At 36.1% G+C, this 17,118-nt stretch overlaps 2 protein-coding genes across 6 annotated transcripts in view; one reads left to right on the plus strand and one right to left on the minus strand.

The window, feature by feature from the left end:
• The first annotated feature begins 2,895 nt into the window (after window positions 1-2,895).
• LOC120347170 (uncharacterized) lies at window positions 2,896-12,923 on the plus strand. Of its 2 annotated transcripts, XM_078118143.1 has the most exons (10): window positions 2,896-3,073; window positions 4,419-4,496; window positions 4,868-4,899; window positions 5,151-5,327; window positions 6,373-6,582; window positions 7,733-7,912; window positions 8,360-8,995; window positions 9,092-9,148; window positions 9,387-9,629; window positions 9,839-12,923. In XM_078118143.1, the coding sequence occupies exons 1-10, from the start codon at window positions 2,998-3,000 to the stop codon at window positions 11,912-11,914; spliced, it is 3,765 nt and encodes a 1,254-aa protein (XP_077974269.1). In that variant the 5' UTR covers window positions 2,896-2,997; the 3' UTR covers window positions 11,915-12,923. The 2 variants fall into 2 exon arrangements, with proteins under 2 accessions (XP_077974269.1, XP_077974270.1); XM_078118144.1 differs by lacking the exon at window positions 9,092-9,148.
• A 579-nt stretch (window positions 12,924-13,502) lies between these two features.
• The window catches only part of LOC120347126 (protein transport protein Sec31A-like), a 47,669-nt gene continuing 44,053 nt past the window's right edge, over window positions 13,503-17,118 (minus strand). For all 4 annotated transcript variants that reach the window (XM_078117946.1, XM_078117943.1, XM_078117945.1 and 1 more), the window contains 3 exons: window positions 15,971-16,108; window positions 15,820-15,891; window positions 13,503-15,198 (listed from right to left, as the gene is read on the minus strand). In XM_078117946.1, coding sequence (XP_077974072.1) covers window positions 15,019-15,198; window positions 15,820-15,891; window positions 15,971-16,108 — 390 coding nt within the window. In that variant the 3' untranslated portion in view covers window positions 13,503-15,018. The remainder of the gene's footprint in view (window positions 15,199-15,819; window positions 15,892-15,970; window positions 16,109-17,118) is intronic.

A 17,118-nucleotide genomic window follows, 5' to 3' on the forward strand; every position in this document is an offset into this window, starting at 1 on the left:
GCAACAAATAAACTTACCAAAACCTACAAAGGTCTTTTTCATATCCCAATTTTATGATATTAGGATTTTAAACTTTTTATTAAGGGAAAAGGCTTTCCTAGTATCGATAAAACTTTCAAAGCAAAATCTTTACTTTGGAAAATGTTCATTGCTCAAAAAATTCTAAAATTCCGTTCTGAATTACATCATTTTGTCACCGACATATCAAGCAAGCATTGTGGTATTTTCTCTCTCACATCCAGTTAAAAATCTGATTGAATTCGTCAGCTTTTTTTTCAAACTCATGTTTACAAGATAGTTACAGATTGATTGATTACAAAATGTGAGGTACAAGAGGGTATTACTAAATTTTCTGTTATATAGGCACAAATTTTTTGCAATACTGTTTAGCCTGGTTGCAAAAACACCCGGTATGAAATATATTGTTAGGCCATAACATTAATATTTAGTTATCAGGCATAGCCAACCTAGGCTAATAGATTCCGCATTCGATTTTTTCTACGATGCCAAAATTGTTAGCATGTATAGGCTATATTCCCAACCAAAAAGATAGAAAGCCAGATAACAATTTAGACTGCCAAGCACATCATTCAACTTTGCTAGTTTCCTCAGCTATAGCAATTATAGCCAATTCAGAGACATTAGGGATGTAACAATATGTCAAACGATTTTTATGGTTAATTTCATAACGAAACAACACCCAAATCCGATTTTTCATCTCCAAATGCGACGCGGGTCACAGATAATGAAGCTCCGGGCCACATATGATTAATTTGCATGCTATTTTATGAAAACAGCTCTTATGCGTACAAACGTTTATAGACGTTTAAGATGATACTTATAAACAAAAATTAGCAATAAATTTATTTAACCGGGTCAGTATTGAGGTCTGAACGTTCAATGCGATTAATCAATGCGATCAATGCGATTCCTGGACATCTTGGTGGTCGAGTTTTTGATAGATCACGGAATATAATCAAAATATGATAGAGTTGCCACGACTCCTTGAATAATGCTCATGCCAACACCCGATCAAATGTGAGAGAGTTGCAATTTTTTGCCGCACTGCCTGTTTTCACTATCTCCGTTGAGAGATATTCTCCTCGAAGGACGATGGAAACTAATCCTTGAAATACAGATCGTATGACTAGGTTGTCTTTACTTGAAATTCGCCCGGAACTGATAATTGAAACCAAAAGTTGATTCACTTCTCGTCAAAATGTAGACTCCTTTAATAAATATATTTATGACGCATTATGTAGCGCTGTAAATTTAAAGCATGTTCGCCCTTAGATTGCTGTAATTTGATTGAATGCACTGTAATATCAATTTTATGAGTTGCTGAATCATCAATGATGGAAGGGTGATAAAATGGTAGAGACTCGTTTCATGGAAGGTACCTCTGAAAAATAATGTTTTTTTCGAATAACTTTGCATTCACAAATTCGAACGCTTTTGAAGTGCATTAGAATTTATAAAGCATGTAATCCAGGGTCGGCCATGACTGAACAATACTTGTTATATTGCATTGGGGTGGTATACCAACTATGAGTCTATACTATACTGGAGAAAACTCATTTGCAATTTCGAAATTTAATCCCATAATTCCGCTCATTGATATTGCCTCATTGATATTTCAAATCTACCGGCTGTTTTGAATGTGAAAATTTGTCACCATTTATCCATGGAACAAACGAACGAAAATACCCTTTATTTTATTGGACACCGGTTTGTGGTTTTGAGATATTTCCTGTAATTATTATTCGTAGAACACTCCCAGCCTGTAAAAATGTAATTCGAACTTGAAAACCGGAAAATCGTGTTGAAACTTTGCGGCTAACTTCAGTTTGCCCTTGTGCGGTGCACGTTAGTATACTGAAACGTAGGCGAGCGCTACACCGAGTTCATTTTAAGTCAGAGAAATTAGTAAAAAGTAGTTTTGATATCATTTAGGAAGGAATCATTTGATTCCTATGATCAAAATTATTCAATGGACATTTGAAACTGATAAGTTCCCAAGGCGCGATTCAGAACAATGTATTTATGTTGGCCTAAAGTTGACAGTTAATAGTTACTGTATATATATTATTTGTCTACGTTTACTGTAACCCCATTTTTTGCCGACTCTGTATAATTACATATATAAATAAAATGCAATCCTGAATTAAAAAAAAATTAGGTCCATGTATAGTTAAGATTCCCGTATTTTAGAGAAGTTTCGGGAGTTTCGCGGGAACACGTTCTCGAAATGAAGTAACAATCAGCATCCCGTTCTTGTTTTTTGGTGCAGAACACGACAGGATTATCATTGGCATTTCGAAAGTTATGTCTTAAATTCATTTAAAGCATGTGACGTTAATATAGCTTACCAAAGTGATATACATTAGTAAATATTAAGTACAGTTGAATAGCTACGAGTTCAACATGGCTTTAGAAATGAGGGAAGGGAACCTGTTGTGAGTGAGAAAGTTTTGAAAGAGGAAAAAGAGAAAACGTTTTTCAAATTTTGAATCCTATTTCTGGTTATAACAATTTATGAACATGGGCACTTTATTCTAATGCAGGGCTACTCAACTATTTTCATCGAAGATCCGCATACGAAACTTCAAAATTATTTGGGTCCGGTCTTTCCAGATATCATATTTCGGCTTCCTTATTCGCACACTTCCTCGACCGGCTAATGATTATTAGCTAATCAAGATTGTTTATTATGGTGTTATATTTCTTTACATATATATTCAAAACTATAAAAGTCGTTTATAAAAGGGAACTTCAAACGGGGCTAATGATCCAAACTAAAGAATTAGGGGCGGTCCGAATGAAATACTCGAAAGGTCCGGATTCGGACGCGGTCCGCCAGTTGAGTAGCCTTGTTCTAATGTATATTTCTAATGTCTCACTTTATTTGAGTTATTCCATTACACGACGGCAAATTTTGTATCAGCAGAATAACTGTTATATACAAACGGTTGAAAATAATTTTTATACTACGAAAAGATGGCTGACGAAGGCAATCTAGATGCTGAGAAAGTGTCAGGAGATTCTTTGCAACCTCGCCGCAAACGAATAGCAAGTAAGTGGGCGTTTCATCTAGCTCATTTCTTTTTGCCGAAACTTATTTCTAGCTTATTTCTTTCTGCCGAAACATCTCTTGCCGTAGGGCGTAGGCTAATAGTAAAATGGCATAGTATTTTGCGTTAAACTTGTTACAACATTATATTACCATTTCTGTATCTAATATTTTACACGATCTCAAACGTATAGTAGTCATGCAGACGGTTATTAGATTCAAATTTTAGACCCAAACAGTCATTATCAAGTTCTTTTCACATTCAATTATCAGCGTCTGGCTAGAACAGACGTGGACAAAGTACGATCCGCGGGCCAAATCCGGCCCGTTGGGTAATTCAATCTGGGCCGCCTGATGCTGCCACGTCCAAATTGAAACCGAATTTTGATGTTGTAGCTAAAAATAGCTCAAGGAATTTGTTGATATTGCGGGTAAATTCAGTTTTGGCACGAGGCATATTGATTTCCACCTTTGCTTTGTAACACTGTAAATATTGTTCTTGGAATGTTACTTTTTACGACACACTCACATGGCCCGCCAGTACTGAAAACATGAGTTTTCGCACACAAAAAGAAACATGTTTCATCAATAACTCACTAAGAAAAAATAAATTATATGTCGAAATTGTTAAAAAATTTGGCTTCAGTGAAATAAAAATGAGGAATTCATCTCGATCTTTGTCGGTCAAAAAAAAAAAAATAATTCGAAATTTTCGTTTGAATCGATTCGAATAATTTACTATTAGATTCGAAATGACCAGCCCTAATGATATATATTTATAAGCATAAATACCAAATATTGTCCTTTAAATAATTGTAAAAAACAGCATTTTATAATCATCGGGTAAAGCCCAAAGCTGGCCCTGAAAGAGATCTTTTTCGGACTAAAATTGATAAGGTTGTCTATTTTTACATATTTTTTCTGGGGTAGAGGAAAGCCGATTAGACGGATCAATCATATGACGTACCACGACCTCTCGTTCGGTTACCAGTTCATGTCGGGATTACAGTTAGTCGGCCAATTATCTGTTTCAGATGCATGGACTTGTTGGTGTAGGAAACGGTAACCGACCAGCGGTTACGTGAACCACTCTACGGCGGCGAAGAGATCAGCAATTCTCACGCACATAATTATCTCCCAAGAGATTCGATCCTGCGAACCTACACAGGGTGTACGTACGGTGGATAGTGTATGCCTAACGATTAGCACGGTGCGCCACACCGCCGATCCTGAGGTTGCATTTTACCGCTTAGTTAGAGAACCATTGAGATAGTTGCGATTACCTATATGTGATATGCATATAAAAAATGGATTCTATTTTCTAAACATGTTATTTCATATTTTACAGAAATCGTCGGGGGCATTGTCGGCTGCCTTCTTGCAATTATCGCCATCGTAGTTTTGGTTCTTCACTTCTCAAAAAGTGGTATAATCGATTTTACTATCAGTATCAAGTATATTGAAACAAAGAAAAGTTTTGAAGCATTTTGATATTAAACTAGACAGAGGCCTAATGTTTAAAACTGTCATTTCCCAGAAATGGTTTTTATTGTTTATTTAGTCAGATTTGCATAAAAACAGAATGTAATACGTTCAATAAAACCACCAGTCCACAATGTGCGTGAATTTTTTAGTATTGTTTTTTCAATTTATTGTTAGGCATTGTCAAGCGTTCAAATTTCAATTATTCCATTGTTCAGGAAAAAGAATATTTGCGATTTGCCTTTACTGTTATTTATATCTCAAAATAGAAGATTTTGTTGATATTATTAATATTAATCAAATTATTGTATGTAGGTTCCACGGATTCAAATAAGGATTTGAAAGAGGTAATCTTTACAAAATATTTTATAGATATACCATGTAAGTTAAATCTTAATGTTTTGTGTGATTAGCAATATTTCATACACATACTGTATATATGTGCTATGAATGATTAATGCTAATTTGACTTAGACGAAACCAAACAAATTATTTTCAAACTGCCACATCCATATATACTTGTTTTCAACTCTTCTCATAATACATTGAAATCGCAATGTTTTGTTTTGAAAATACGCATTAGCAAATCCTATTTCAGAAATTTGCGGGAAATGGAACTTCAAATAGCACTGAAAAAAACGAAACGTCTGTGGCCTCTATTCTCAACATTGACGACAACAGTACGATCTCGACACCATTAGAAACGACGACTGGAATGATAGAAAATATACCTCCGTTTCAAAATGAGTCACAAAGAGTTTTTGCAACGAATAAGGTTTGAATTGCACAAAATCTTTCTAAAATACGACTATATAGGTCGGAAAGATATAGGGGAAGTTTTCGAAGATTTGTTGGACACGTTAGTGGACATAACGATCGTTTCAATATTATGTTGTTGTTGTTCTTTGACACTTTTTGGACACCTAGTGGAAAACCTAAAAAGTCTCTTTTCTCTTTGAAGACTGGACCAATTGCTCCGAAATTTTCAGTGGTTAAAGATAAAAATTTTCGGACCTCCTGAAGTATGCGCACCAAGATGGCGCACAACCTGAACTCAGGTTGTGTACAAGGTTAGGGTTCAGGTTGTCCGATATCTTGGTGCGCATACTCCAGGAGTACCAAATTTTTTTTGGTGCTCCCGAAGTATGCGAACCAAGATGGCGGACATCGGAACGTAACATGGGTAACAGGTTAGAGTGAGGCGATAATTTTTTTCCAATTTTCCTTATTTCAGTCCTATTATCAGTTCGAAGACTAGCCAAAAGCCTCCCGTAGTATTTATACCAAAAATTATGGCCTAACCCTAACCTAGTACACATATTACATTCCGATGTCCGCCATCTTGGTTCGCATACTTCGGGAGCCCCCTTTTTTTAGAAGGCTTTTACTTTCATTTATTTCAAACATTCCTGATAGCACTGTGAGACTCGTTTTTTTGACACATAATGGATTTGTTTTTATACTGGCACTATTCCTGTTGTTTTTTTGATCGCGTGCTCGTCGAAGGTCGGTGGTGTGTAACGAAATTCTTGCTAATGAGGAATGGCGAACAGCGCCGTAGGTACCGGTAGCGTCAAAGGTAAGGACTTCTTCGCTCAGATTAACGTGTCCATATATTTGAGCATTGCTCTCTTGTATTTTTAATCAGATGCGTAACTAAGCTATATTTTGCGCTTCGACATTGATACATTACACAAATGTATGCCTTTTTCATTTATATTTCTAATTTAATATTTCATCAAAGTTTCGCACAATATGAATGAGAGAAATGTTCATTTACGACTTAAGGCAATTAACTTTAAAATTCCCCCGTTTTTCAGCCATTCAATGAAAACAAAACATCGGAAAACGACGTTCCTGAAACTTACAATGCAGTGCTGACGACAACGCATCCGTTTGCCGAAGATGCAGCAAAATTGTCTGATAGAACCAGCGTCATTTTTGAAGATAACTCCTCTATGAAAGACGACGACAACGTAATATCAACAAGGAATTCATCCAGCATGCTTGATACTACTGTTGCTACACAGGTTTAATCTTAGTTTACTCAAAGTGAATAACATAAAACTACGACTAGTGATATTTAAAGAATTATTCCTAATTTTGAGCAGTGAGTGTCGACTATCTATATACATCAATGACCACAACTTACAAAATATTATAAAAAATTCATCCGCATTTTCTGTGTATAACCTTCGTAATTCAAGTCGCTATTATTGAGCACGAAATGTACATAATTATAAATCGTGTCGTTAGAATTATTGGACACGTGGTGGACATAGCGATCGTTTTGTTGTTCATAGTCTTGTTCTTGTTGTTCTTTGACACGTTTTGAAAAAATCGCTTTTCTCTTTGATTACTGGACCACTTGCTCTGAAATTTTCAGTGGTTGAAGATAGAATTTTTCTCCAGAAGGCTATTACTTTTTTTCGCTATGACATCATCAAAATTATGTGGCTCTACGTGTCCATATATTTGAGCATAGCTCTCTATTGTTTTTCCTGTGGTTATAAAAAAAATCGCCTCTGTACCTATTGCTTTGAAATTTTCAGTGGTTGAGATTTTTTTTTCAAAACTTTCTATGGGATCTATGGAATTCGTTTATTCTGTGTACGATGAATTTTGCACCTTGTGGCGGTTCCGCGTTCGCGATTTGGTGGTCAAGCAAAGCCGTGAAGACGGCGGCACCGGTAGTCTACTGTGACATATTGCATATCCGTACTACTTCGTTTTTGCCTCCGACTCTTTCTGATTTTTGTTTTTGCCAAAACTACTTATTTGGACACAAATTGTACATGTTTCTTTCCGTTAATATGTAGTTGAGAAAAAAAAATATTTTCAAACAACTGGACCAAATGCTTTGGAATTTTGAGTAGTTTGAAGCTTTTTGTTTTCACTAGAAGATTTATACTTTTAATCATTTTAAAAATATCCGTGGGATTTGTGATGACGTCATTAAAATTGAAAATTGCGTACTTTGGTGCCGTGATCACATCTCCGTGATCTGTTGGTCAGACTACCGACACTGTAATAGATTTGATACTACATTGGTTTGGTCTTGGTGTCCATATATTTGAGCGTTGCTCTCTCGTATCAGTCATCACCTGCTTTTGTCTGCTCTACTAAATTGAAATTGGTTGCGTTGTGAGAGAAGCTAAGTATTTGCAAATTCTATTTCAGGAATTTGACGAAAATGGAACTTCAAATAGCACTGAAGGAAACAGGGCTAAAAACGAAACAGCTTTTCTTAACGTAGATGGCAAAAGCATGACCGTGGCATTACTAGAAACGACTACTAAAATGATGGAAAATATCATTCCGCTTGAAAATGCGTCACAATCATTTTTTGCAGCCAATAAGGTAGGAATTTTAATAAATATTACCCAAATACGACTACAATATGGGCAGGAAAATTTGCAAAGACTTATATATATATATATAATAAGATGCGTAGCTAATCTAAACAAAAGTAATGGGGCAGTGGTGCAGGCATGTGGGTTCGGGGTCACTGCAAATCGTCAAAATTCGTGCTTACACAATTTACTTGATTTCAAACTATTTGGTTTGAACACCTTTTTCATTGCCCCCAATATTTTGGGATTAACTTGTCATTTCAATCGATTCATTTCATTAGCAAATTTCTTTGGGAAATATGATCCCAAAACTCCCTTCAACCACAGATAACACGAATCCACATATTTTAATATCTCTTTTGACGCTCTGGGATGCCAGATTTCATTGCGATTTGGAACACAAGCAATTAAAGCCTCATTCCTGAAGCCACATGCGACCTTTCTTTATTATTAGAATATATCGGAAAGGACATCACAGATTGACCCTATAAAGGGGGAATCACCTGATTCAACAACAATACACACGACCGGTGCAGCATATCCAGCTTCAACAAATAAATCGACGACAACAACAGAAAAAACAATCCCAACAACAAGAGCTGTTCCTACGAATAACCCAACAGTAACAAGCTTGTATAAAACAACAAAATTCTATTTAACATCAGCCGAAAGCGCTGTCAGGGCAAACGAAACAAAATCGACGAAAGGAGTTGTGCATATAACTTCAAATACAGCAACTGAATTCATCCAAAAACCATACATAGCAAATGTAACGTCTGCATGGAGAAATCCTATCTTGACCGAAAAACCATCGAAGCCCGCACAAACAAAAATATCAACTGTAACTGAAAATCCCCCCGAACCGACTAGTATAACAACAACAACAAAACTAACTTCAGCAATAACATTGCCAACGCCAACAAACCTACTCAGTGTGAAGAAATCAACATCAAACTCTATAATAATTTCAAAGCAAAATAAAACAACTGAAATAAGTAAATTTATACCAAGGACATTCAATGCCACAGCCAGCAACATGAAGATGGCTACAACAATTACCACAAAAAATACAATTGTAACAAGTCCAAAGGTAACAATATTCGATCATACATTATTTCCTGAATATTTTTCTTACTGCACAGTATTTTAACTAATAATTGATGATTATACAATCAAATCTGTATAGGTTTCACATCCACTACGAACATTTGCAGAAAAGATATTCTCATGGATTTTTAATACGGTGGGAAAATAAGCAAATATCATTTTTATTATTCGTTGCATTATTTTGGACTAAAATAATTCAGCTTATTCAAATTTGGGACATATTTAGAATGTCCCTAATGGACATTATAGAATTTAATTATTACGGGCGTATACCCAAAATCTGTAACTTGTTATTCCATATCGAGAATAACTGTTTTTTTTTTTTCTCAATCGATCACCATTTCATCTTGTTTTGTTGTCATGTGATTTCTCAGGGATCAGATGCGGACAGTGATACAAAGACAGCAAAAGCAAAGGCAACATCCCAATCACCAACAAGGTCAGCAATACCATCAAACACAACAGCAAAAGTAGGCGTGGCCGAAAATAACACAAGAAAACCGCTCACGGCAGGATCTAACGATACAGCAAAACTAGTTGCAACACTATACGCTGTAACAGCAGCAACGCCAGTGGAAGCATTATTACAACAAACTTCAGAGACGGAAATAGACCAAGTGAGTCACATTTAAAAGAAGTGTTAAAAATGATAATTTTCTTAACCCTTGTTCCTTTAATAATCATCCTTTTCAGACATTCAGTGTGGAATAGTCCGACTGCTACAGTCAAAGCAATGATTAGATAGAGCTTGTTATGCTATGTTTGAGACGGCATAACGGTGTTGTAGCGACTGTAATTATATATTTCATCTTATTTTTTTGTTCAGGGTTTGGTGAGAACGAATACAACTACCCAAACCAAAAAAGCTGAATTGGCGACAACTACACAACATTCAACTCCATCAACAACCTCTCCGAAAACAACATTAGCGATAGCGCCAACGACAACAGTACAAAGAAATTTAACTGCAGCTAATACAGCAATAAATTTCGTTGAAAACTTAAACAACACAAATATTAGTCATGCAACTGCAAAACCTACGCTAACAACCAAGCTGAATACCACAACGAGGCCAAATACGTCAACGAAATCAGCAACATCATTGATAAATGCAACTTGGACTGGGTCAACACTTACTGCGATAGATACAAAAGCAAAAGAAACAGTAAGCTCAAATACATCTGCGGTAGACACAACAGGCCCTTCTAAAACTAAGGACACTTCCGCAAAACAAAAGTCCGCTAGCACAAATGCAACAAAACAAAATGAAACAGCAAATTTTATGACCAGAAAACCACAGGTGATAGCAACCACGATGACAAGAGCATCATTTCTGGTAGTAAATTCAACTGCAACAAAACCCAATTCCACAAACGCGACAAGAGCGTCAACAACAACAAACACAACTATCGCTGTAAAACAGCCGTCAAAATTATCAAAAATGAATACAACTGAACAAATAAATCATACCGAAGAAAAAATGACAATGGTTGCTAACGTTCTTTCCGCATCCAACAAAACAATTAACCTGGAAGCAAATATGCAGGAAATTTCAAGCATGGAAACAATAGCAGCCAAAAATACATCTACGATAAAGACGGCTGGTGTAATATCTAAATTTAATCAGACAACAATTACAACTACCGGCACAACGCCTGTAACATCATCCTCATCATCAAATTCGATCACGAAAGTGCGATCAACTGTGAAAACAAATTCAACTAAACCTGCCGTAACAACGAATGATATGATATCGACAATAAATTGCACAACAATTACAACTACCGGCACAACGCCTATAACATCATCATCATCATCATCATCAAATTCTACAACAAAAGTGCGATCAGATGTGAAAACAAATTCGACTACAAAGATAAAATCTACTGCAAAGACGGCTGATGTGACACTGAAACCCAGTCGCACAACAGCTACTACTACCACTACAACACCAAAAACAGCACCACCATCATCAAATTCGACCACAAAAGTCCGATCAACTGTTAAAACAAATTCGACTACAAAGATAAAATCTACTGCAAAGACGGCTGATGTGACACCGAAACTGAATCGCACAACAGCTACTACTACCACCACAACACCAAAAACAGCACCATCATCATCAAATTCGACCCCAAAAGTGCGATCAGATGTGAAAACAAATTCGACTACAAAGATAAAATCTACTGCAAAGACGGCTAATGTGACATCGAAACTGAATCGCACAACAACTACTACTACCACTACAACACCAAAAACAGCACCATCATCATCAAATTCGACCACGAAAGTGCGATCAACTGTTAAAACAAATTCGACTACAGAAATAAAATCTACTGCAAAGACGGCCGATGTGACATCGAAATTGAATCGCACAACAACTGCTACTAACAGTACAACGCCGAAAACAGAACCGTCGTCAAATCGGACAACAAAAGTGGGATCAGCCGCCACAACAAAGTCAATCACGCAGCTTGCAATAAATCCAGATACAACTTCAAACACACCAACGGAAATGAATACTACAAAAAACCCATTAGCAACAAATTCAGTCAATCCTTCTTCTGAAATAATGGAGGAAAATACATTGACTGAATTGACCAAATCCAAGGCCGTAGATGTAAAGAATGACTCAACTGCAAAAAATAATTTGACTGAAGCTCCGAAGAACGTCCCCAACAATGAACAAGCAATGCCCGCTTCCGCCACAATTTCTAACTCGACATTGCCTGCAGCTTCTAAATTGTTCATTACCACCGCTAACTCAACCACGAAGAATGAAGAAATTGTGGCGGAAAGGGCTTCAAATAGAAGCGCGGTTGCGTCTAAACCAGTTAGCAACGCGGAGAAGTCCAACAGAAGTAGTTCTACATTCGTTAAAGGTTCGGAATGCTTGGACTAACCTCTATGCTAACCAGCGCCTTGGGGACAGAAGAAGTCAGTCCAGTTTGTATATATCAGCCCCAGTAGTTTATACAGGACGTCATTTGTTGTTGGACACGTAGTGGACATAACGATCGTTTCAAAATTTTGTTGTTATTGGACACGTAGCTATTACTTTTATTTATTTCAAAATTTTGCGTGAATTCTATGAAATTTGATATTTTGTCTAAAATTTTGCTGTATTATTTCTTATCCATGGGAACACGGATTTTTGTCAGGGTCATGACTGGCTGTACGTTTTGATTCTGCAAAATTCTTGCTACTGGAAATTCAGAACTTTTTTGAGGGTACCGGTAGCGTCAAAGGTACCGGTAAGGACTGATTCGCTCTGGTCTGACGTGTCCATATATTTGTGCGTAGCTCTCTTGTTGTTATTATTTTGTCTCCATCATTTTTGAAAAAATCGCTTTTTTCTTCGAATACTGGGCCAATTGCTTTGAAATTTTCAGTGGTTGAAGATAAAATTTTTCCCCAGAAGGCTATTACTTTTATTCATTTTAAATATTTCTGTTAGCTCTGTGAGATTTGTTTTTGTTTGCTATGACGTCATTGAACGTTCTGCGGGCATCGGACGCCATTTTGTGTCCTACTGTACTGCTTCGCTTGGTGTGAATATATTTGTAGACTGTGATCTGACGGTACGGTAAACCGTACTGTACTGCGAACAGACGTGTCCATATATTTGGGCGTAGCTCTCTTGTTTTTGTTATGAATCGCTTTCAAACATGTGGCCACTCTCATGTGGCTGTTTCTCGATAATGTGGGCGTACTTTATATGTAGGTTCCATTACATTTGAACCCACGACAATTGCACCTAGGAATTTTTTTTTTGTTTTACCGATATTTGAACCCATACTAACCCTAACTCATGGGTTTCAGCACCCGCATATAGATTGAATCCGCGCATATACACATGGGTTCAAATGTACGGTCACCTATATGTAGGCTTACCGTATTTCTGAAGCAAAAAACCGGGACGGTGCGGATTGGACAAGCCAACCTCGGTTCGATTCTAGGGGCTTAGTATTAGTTTAAACGTTTTACATACCATTGTGTGTAGATCACGGGCATCAAAATTAGCTCTTATTAGAATATCCTATCCGGCAGAAAACATGCTAAAACCGGGATTGTCCCGGCTAAACAGTTACGTATTGTAAGCCTATTTATATTAAATGGAAATACATTTAAATCAAGGATTAAGAATTAACACGTACTGTAGTATTTCTTGCAAATATATGAGCACAGTGCCGGCTAATTGTGGGCGCAAATTTAAGATCTTGGATAATTACTAATTTGTTATTTTAAAACGCGGAGGGGGTGTTATTCTCGAAATTCATATTCTTGCATTTGTGCCGGAGGCTTTGTACAAAAGATCCTGAATTTAACCATAAGTCATAATCTTTTATTTGTAATCGCGACTTCAGGGAGAAGAACATGAATGAATCTCGAAGATTCTTTAATAGTCAAGTCAGTGGTACAACCCAGAGACTGATATTTATACCGAATAGTTCCCTGAATATTCTACCACCGAAAAGACACGGAAATGCTTTTTACAATATAGTAGCCTTTATTTGCCTAGAAACAATCACATTACCTTTAGAACAGGATAAAACTGGATGAATCTTTCAAAAAATAAATACAGTCACGTGTCAAGATTAACCCAAGGCAATAAAGGCACAGACTAACCTTTTAAGTGTATTTACATTGGCCAACGCCGACCATGTGATAAACATCTATATACCTTTTTTTTCTATACAAGCTTATTATAAACTTTCATCTACTTCCAGAAACTATGTACAAAAATTGGAAAAGTTTTTTTTTTTCAACTAAAAATTGCCTACAAATTACACTCGGACATTACACACAAATTGGCACCTGGAAACTGGAAAATAAGTTCATATTATGATTTGTATCTGAAGTAAACCGGTTTTCATGAGTCACTTTTGGCTATTGTTCATTTCAATTATGAAATGCCATTGTTCTAAGTTAAGTTCTTTATCAAGTATAGGATTATTATTAGGAATGCTATTTGCGCAATGAATTAATAATATACTTGCATCTAATATGATTGTATTATCCATTCTAAAGTTGTACCTTTTTTACATTCAGCTTAAATGCTGAAATATCAGAAAATTTAATAATGTCTACTGTTGAAGTCCAAATTTCTATAAGAGCAGGTATAGGCTTTATATATTGCAGTTGTTTTTTGATAATCAAATTCTTTATACCGTATTCAGCAAGACAAAAAAATACAAATGCTTCCAAAATGCCATCACCACACCAAAACTATACAAGAATAGGGTATTTGCAACAGCAGCTTGGATTTCAGCCATAAAAACCTTTTCAAACAAATCGAACAAATCTAAATGAGCAATTTCATCTAAGATTGCACATTTCCACATAAATTTAAAAATTCTCCAAAATGGTAGAAAAATGCACCACAAAAGGATAAGCATAAATGAATCCTCAAGGAAAAGTTTCGCATACACCAAATCCAAAACAAGAACAAATGGACAATGAAAAACGTCGACCATATTTGGCATAGAATTTTGTTTGTCACAACGAATAAGTACCAGTAAAAGCCTAGTTTACTTGCGCTAAATTTTACATCAGCCTATTTATATTGAGTGCAATGAAAGAGCGAGTTATACAAAGAGAATAAAGATTACAGCAACACATTTGATATAACTCTGATGTTCCTAGCAACCAAATAATACAAATTATAAGCGATACCAACGGCACATTAAACAAATAAACTAACATAGGCAGCAGAAGAATAGTATTCAGTCAAATGAGAACACACTTAATACACTGAACAAGAAGCGACATGCATCAATCATACTTGGCCATAGATATTTTAAGTAATTCCTAAAGTAGATCAAAAGATGGAAACCGATCCAAGTTTACATGCAAGTTATCCAGACGAGAATCAAATTCGGCCATGTATGAGATATAGATATACAGACAAGAAAGTGCTCTATAATTTGCTTGGATGAAATCCATTTCCAATATGGGTACATGTTTATCCTTGGCCCTTTCTCAATCAAATCCATCCCAAGATTCTCAAACTCTCATTTGACTTGCAATCTGCAACATGCTCTTTAGTCCAGGCATAAAAGCAGAAATTTCAGAAAAGTTAGAGCTTGACACAATTTGAGTGTGTTGTCGCAATCCTGAAGCGTAGTCGTGTGCACTGACAAATTGTGCCACTTGGTGAAGCCCAGTAACAATATGCGGAGAAAGCTGCAAAATAAAGAGAATATATATGGCTCAAGCATCGCCCTCAACCAAGTTAGCATTGCGGGTTATACATCTTGAATCCTATGCCCTGTATCTTACCAAAGGTCTAATGAATTGAGTAGATGACGAACCGGAAAGATTCCGAATTTTTCAAATATAGTAATTATTAGTGTTTCCCAACCTATGGGTCGTGACCCAAAGCCGGGTTGCTTGAAAATCCGTTGGGTCCCTTGTTTGCTCAACAAAATCTCATTTTCTAGTAATTTTTATTTAATTTTCATTTGGCATTGAAGTGTTGCTCTATTTTTCGATTATATATGTCGGTAAAGTATCACAGTAAAAAACCTTCTCACATTGAAGTCATTTCTGGTAAAATAAATGTTATGTAAAAACGATAGTTTTATACTGATAACTTCATTTTGCGACCATAAAAAAACCACATGCCATTTAGTATGAGCATAATACTTAGGTCGTCAGATTCTACAAAAAATATATTATGGAAATTTTGGTCGTTCAGAAAAAAAGGTACCGGTAATCACTGTATTATTAGATATCAGTGGTCATTTTTATACGGTCTAGTTCCTAGAGAACGGCGTGAAAAAGCATTATACAAAAAAAGCATACCGTGTTGGCACGAAGTTTGTCGTATAAAAATTCCATTCTTCTTTCACAATCTTCCAATTTCCTCTTCGTTTGCTGAAAAGATGAAAAAATAAAAAGTGAGATAAACTTTTGCAGTTCTCGTTAAACTATAATCTCAAGTGGCTTGACTTACCGCATTGCTAGCTTGAGCTAAGCATTGTTTGATGAGATTATCGAAATGAGTGTGAAGTATTTGATGTTCTTGCGGAATGGGGGCTTTTGGGACATCTTTAGCTGCTGATGTTGGTAATGATGGTGCAGGAGCTTGTGGCTGTAAAATGAAAGATAAATAAGAGAGGAAATCGGTTTATGAGTGATAATTGGACATTTCTTGACAATCTTTGAGAGTGTGATGGCCTTGTGGTTAAAGCGTTAGCTAGACTTAACTGTGTGGCACTGCAGGCTCCACATCATGACCCACAGGTGAAGTCCCATCCATACCTAACCCTGGGTGTTGTAAATTTGGTGGACAATGCCGAAAAGATGATTCTTCGAAAAATAGTAACTCCAGTCACTACACATCGTTAGATATCACTGGATGCTTAAATTTAAATCATTTCAATCTCATCCAAAAGCAAAATGTTACAACCTTTTTAGAACTAATCATTTTTTTTTCGCTAACTACATACTTATGTTACACAGATTCATGAATTGTTGTTGCATTGATCCTCAGGCAACCAAATAGAATTTACAAATGCATTCGGCATATGAAAAAGTTAAAATATGATGCTTGTGAAACACTACATTATGAGGAGTGGTATAAGAATATGGATAAATAAGATGGTATAAAGAATATGGAGTGATAAACTACACCCAATTGGCTTGCATGCATAAACCTTAAAAAATATAATCCTATCCATGACACTTAAATAACTTGGACATATAATATGAAGCACTATAACTAAACTTAAATAAAGAGTCGTTTCCCCCTTCAAATTTTTTTTTTTCTGAATCCTGAAGAAACTTATCGTGATATAACAGTTTTTTATAAGGTGATTTGCTCAAATCAATGTCATCTGCACTCACTCAGAAATTAAGGAAATTGATCTCTAATTGAAACTACGGGTGACCAATATATACCAAGAAGATTACTGATAAAAGATAAAAAAGTTGTTCTGTATGAAGCATTATGTACACAAACTGTTCCAAGAATTGAATTCTATGTGTGAAAACAAATTGAATTGCGTTGTTGGGCACAGTGACATAGTGGTCAAAGCATTGGTTCTCGAACTGGGGTCCGTGAGGCGATTTTAGGGGGGCCGCGAAACAACTTTAACCTTT

The sequence above is a fragment of the Styela clava genome, chromosome 11 (assembly GCF_964204865.1).
Source record: "Styela clava chromosome 11, kaStyClav1.hap1.2, whole genome shotgun sequence".
Classification (NCBI taxonomy): domain Eukaryota; kingdom Metazoa; phylum Chordata; class Ascidiacea; order Stolidobranchia; family Styelidae; genus Styela; species Styela clava.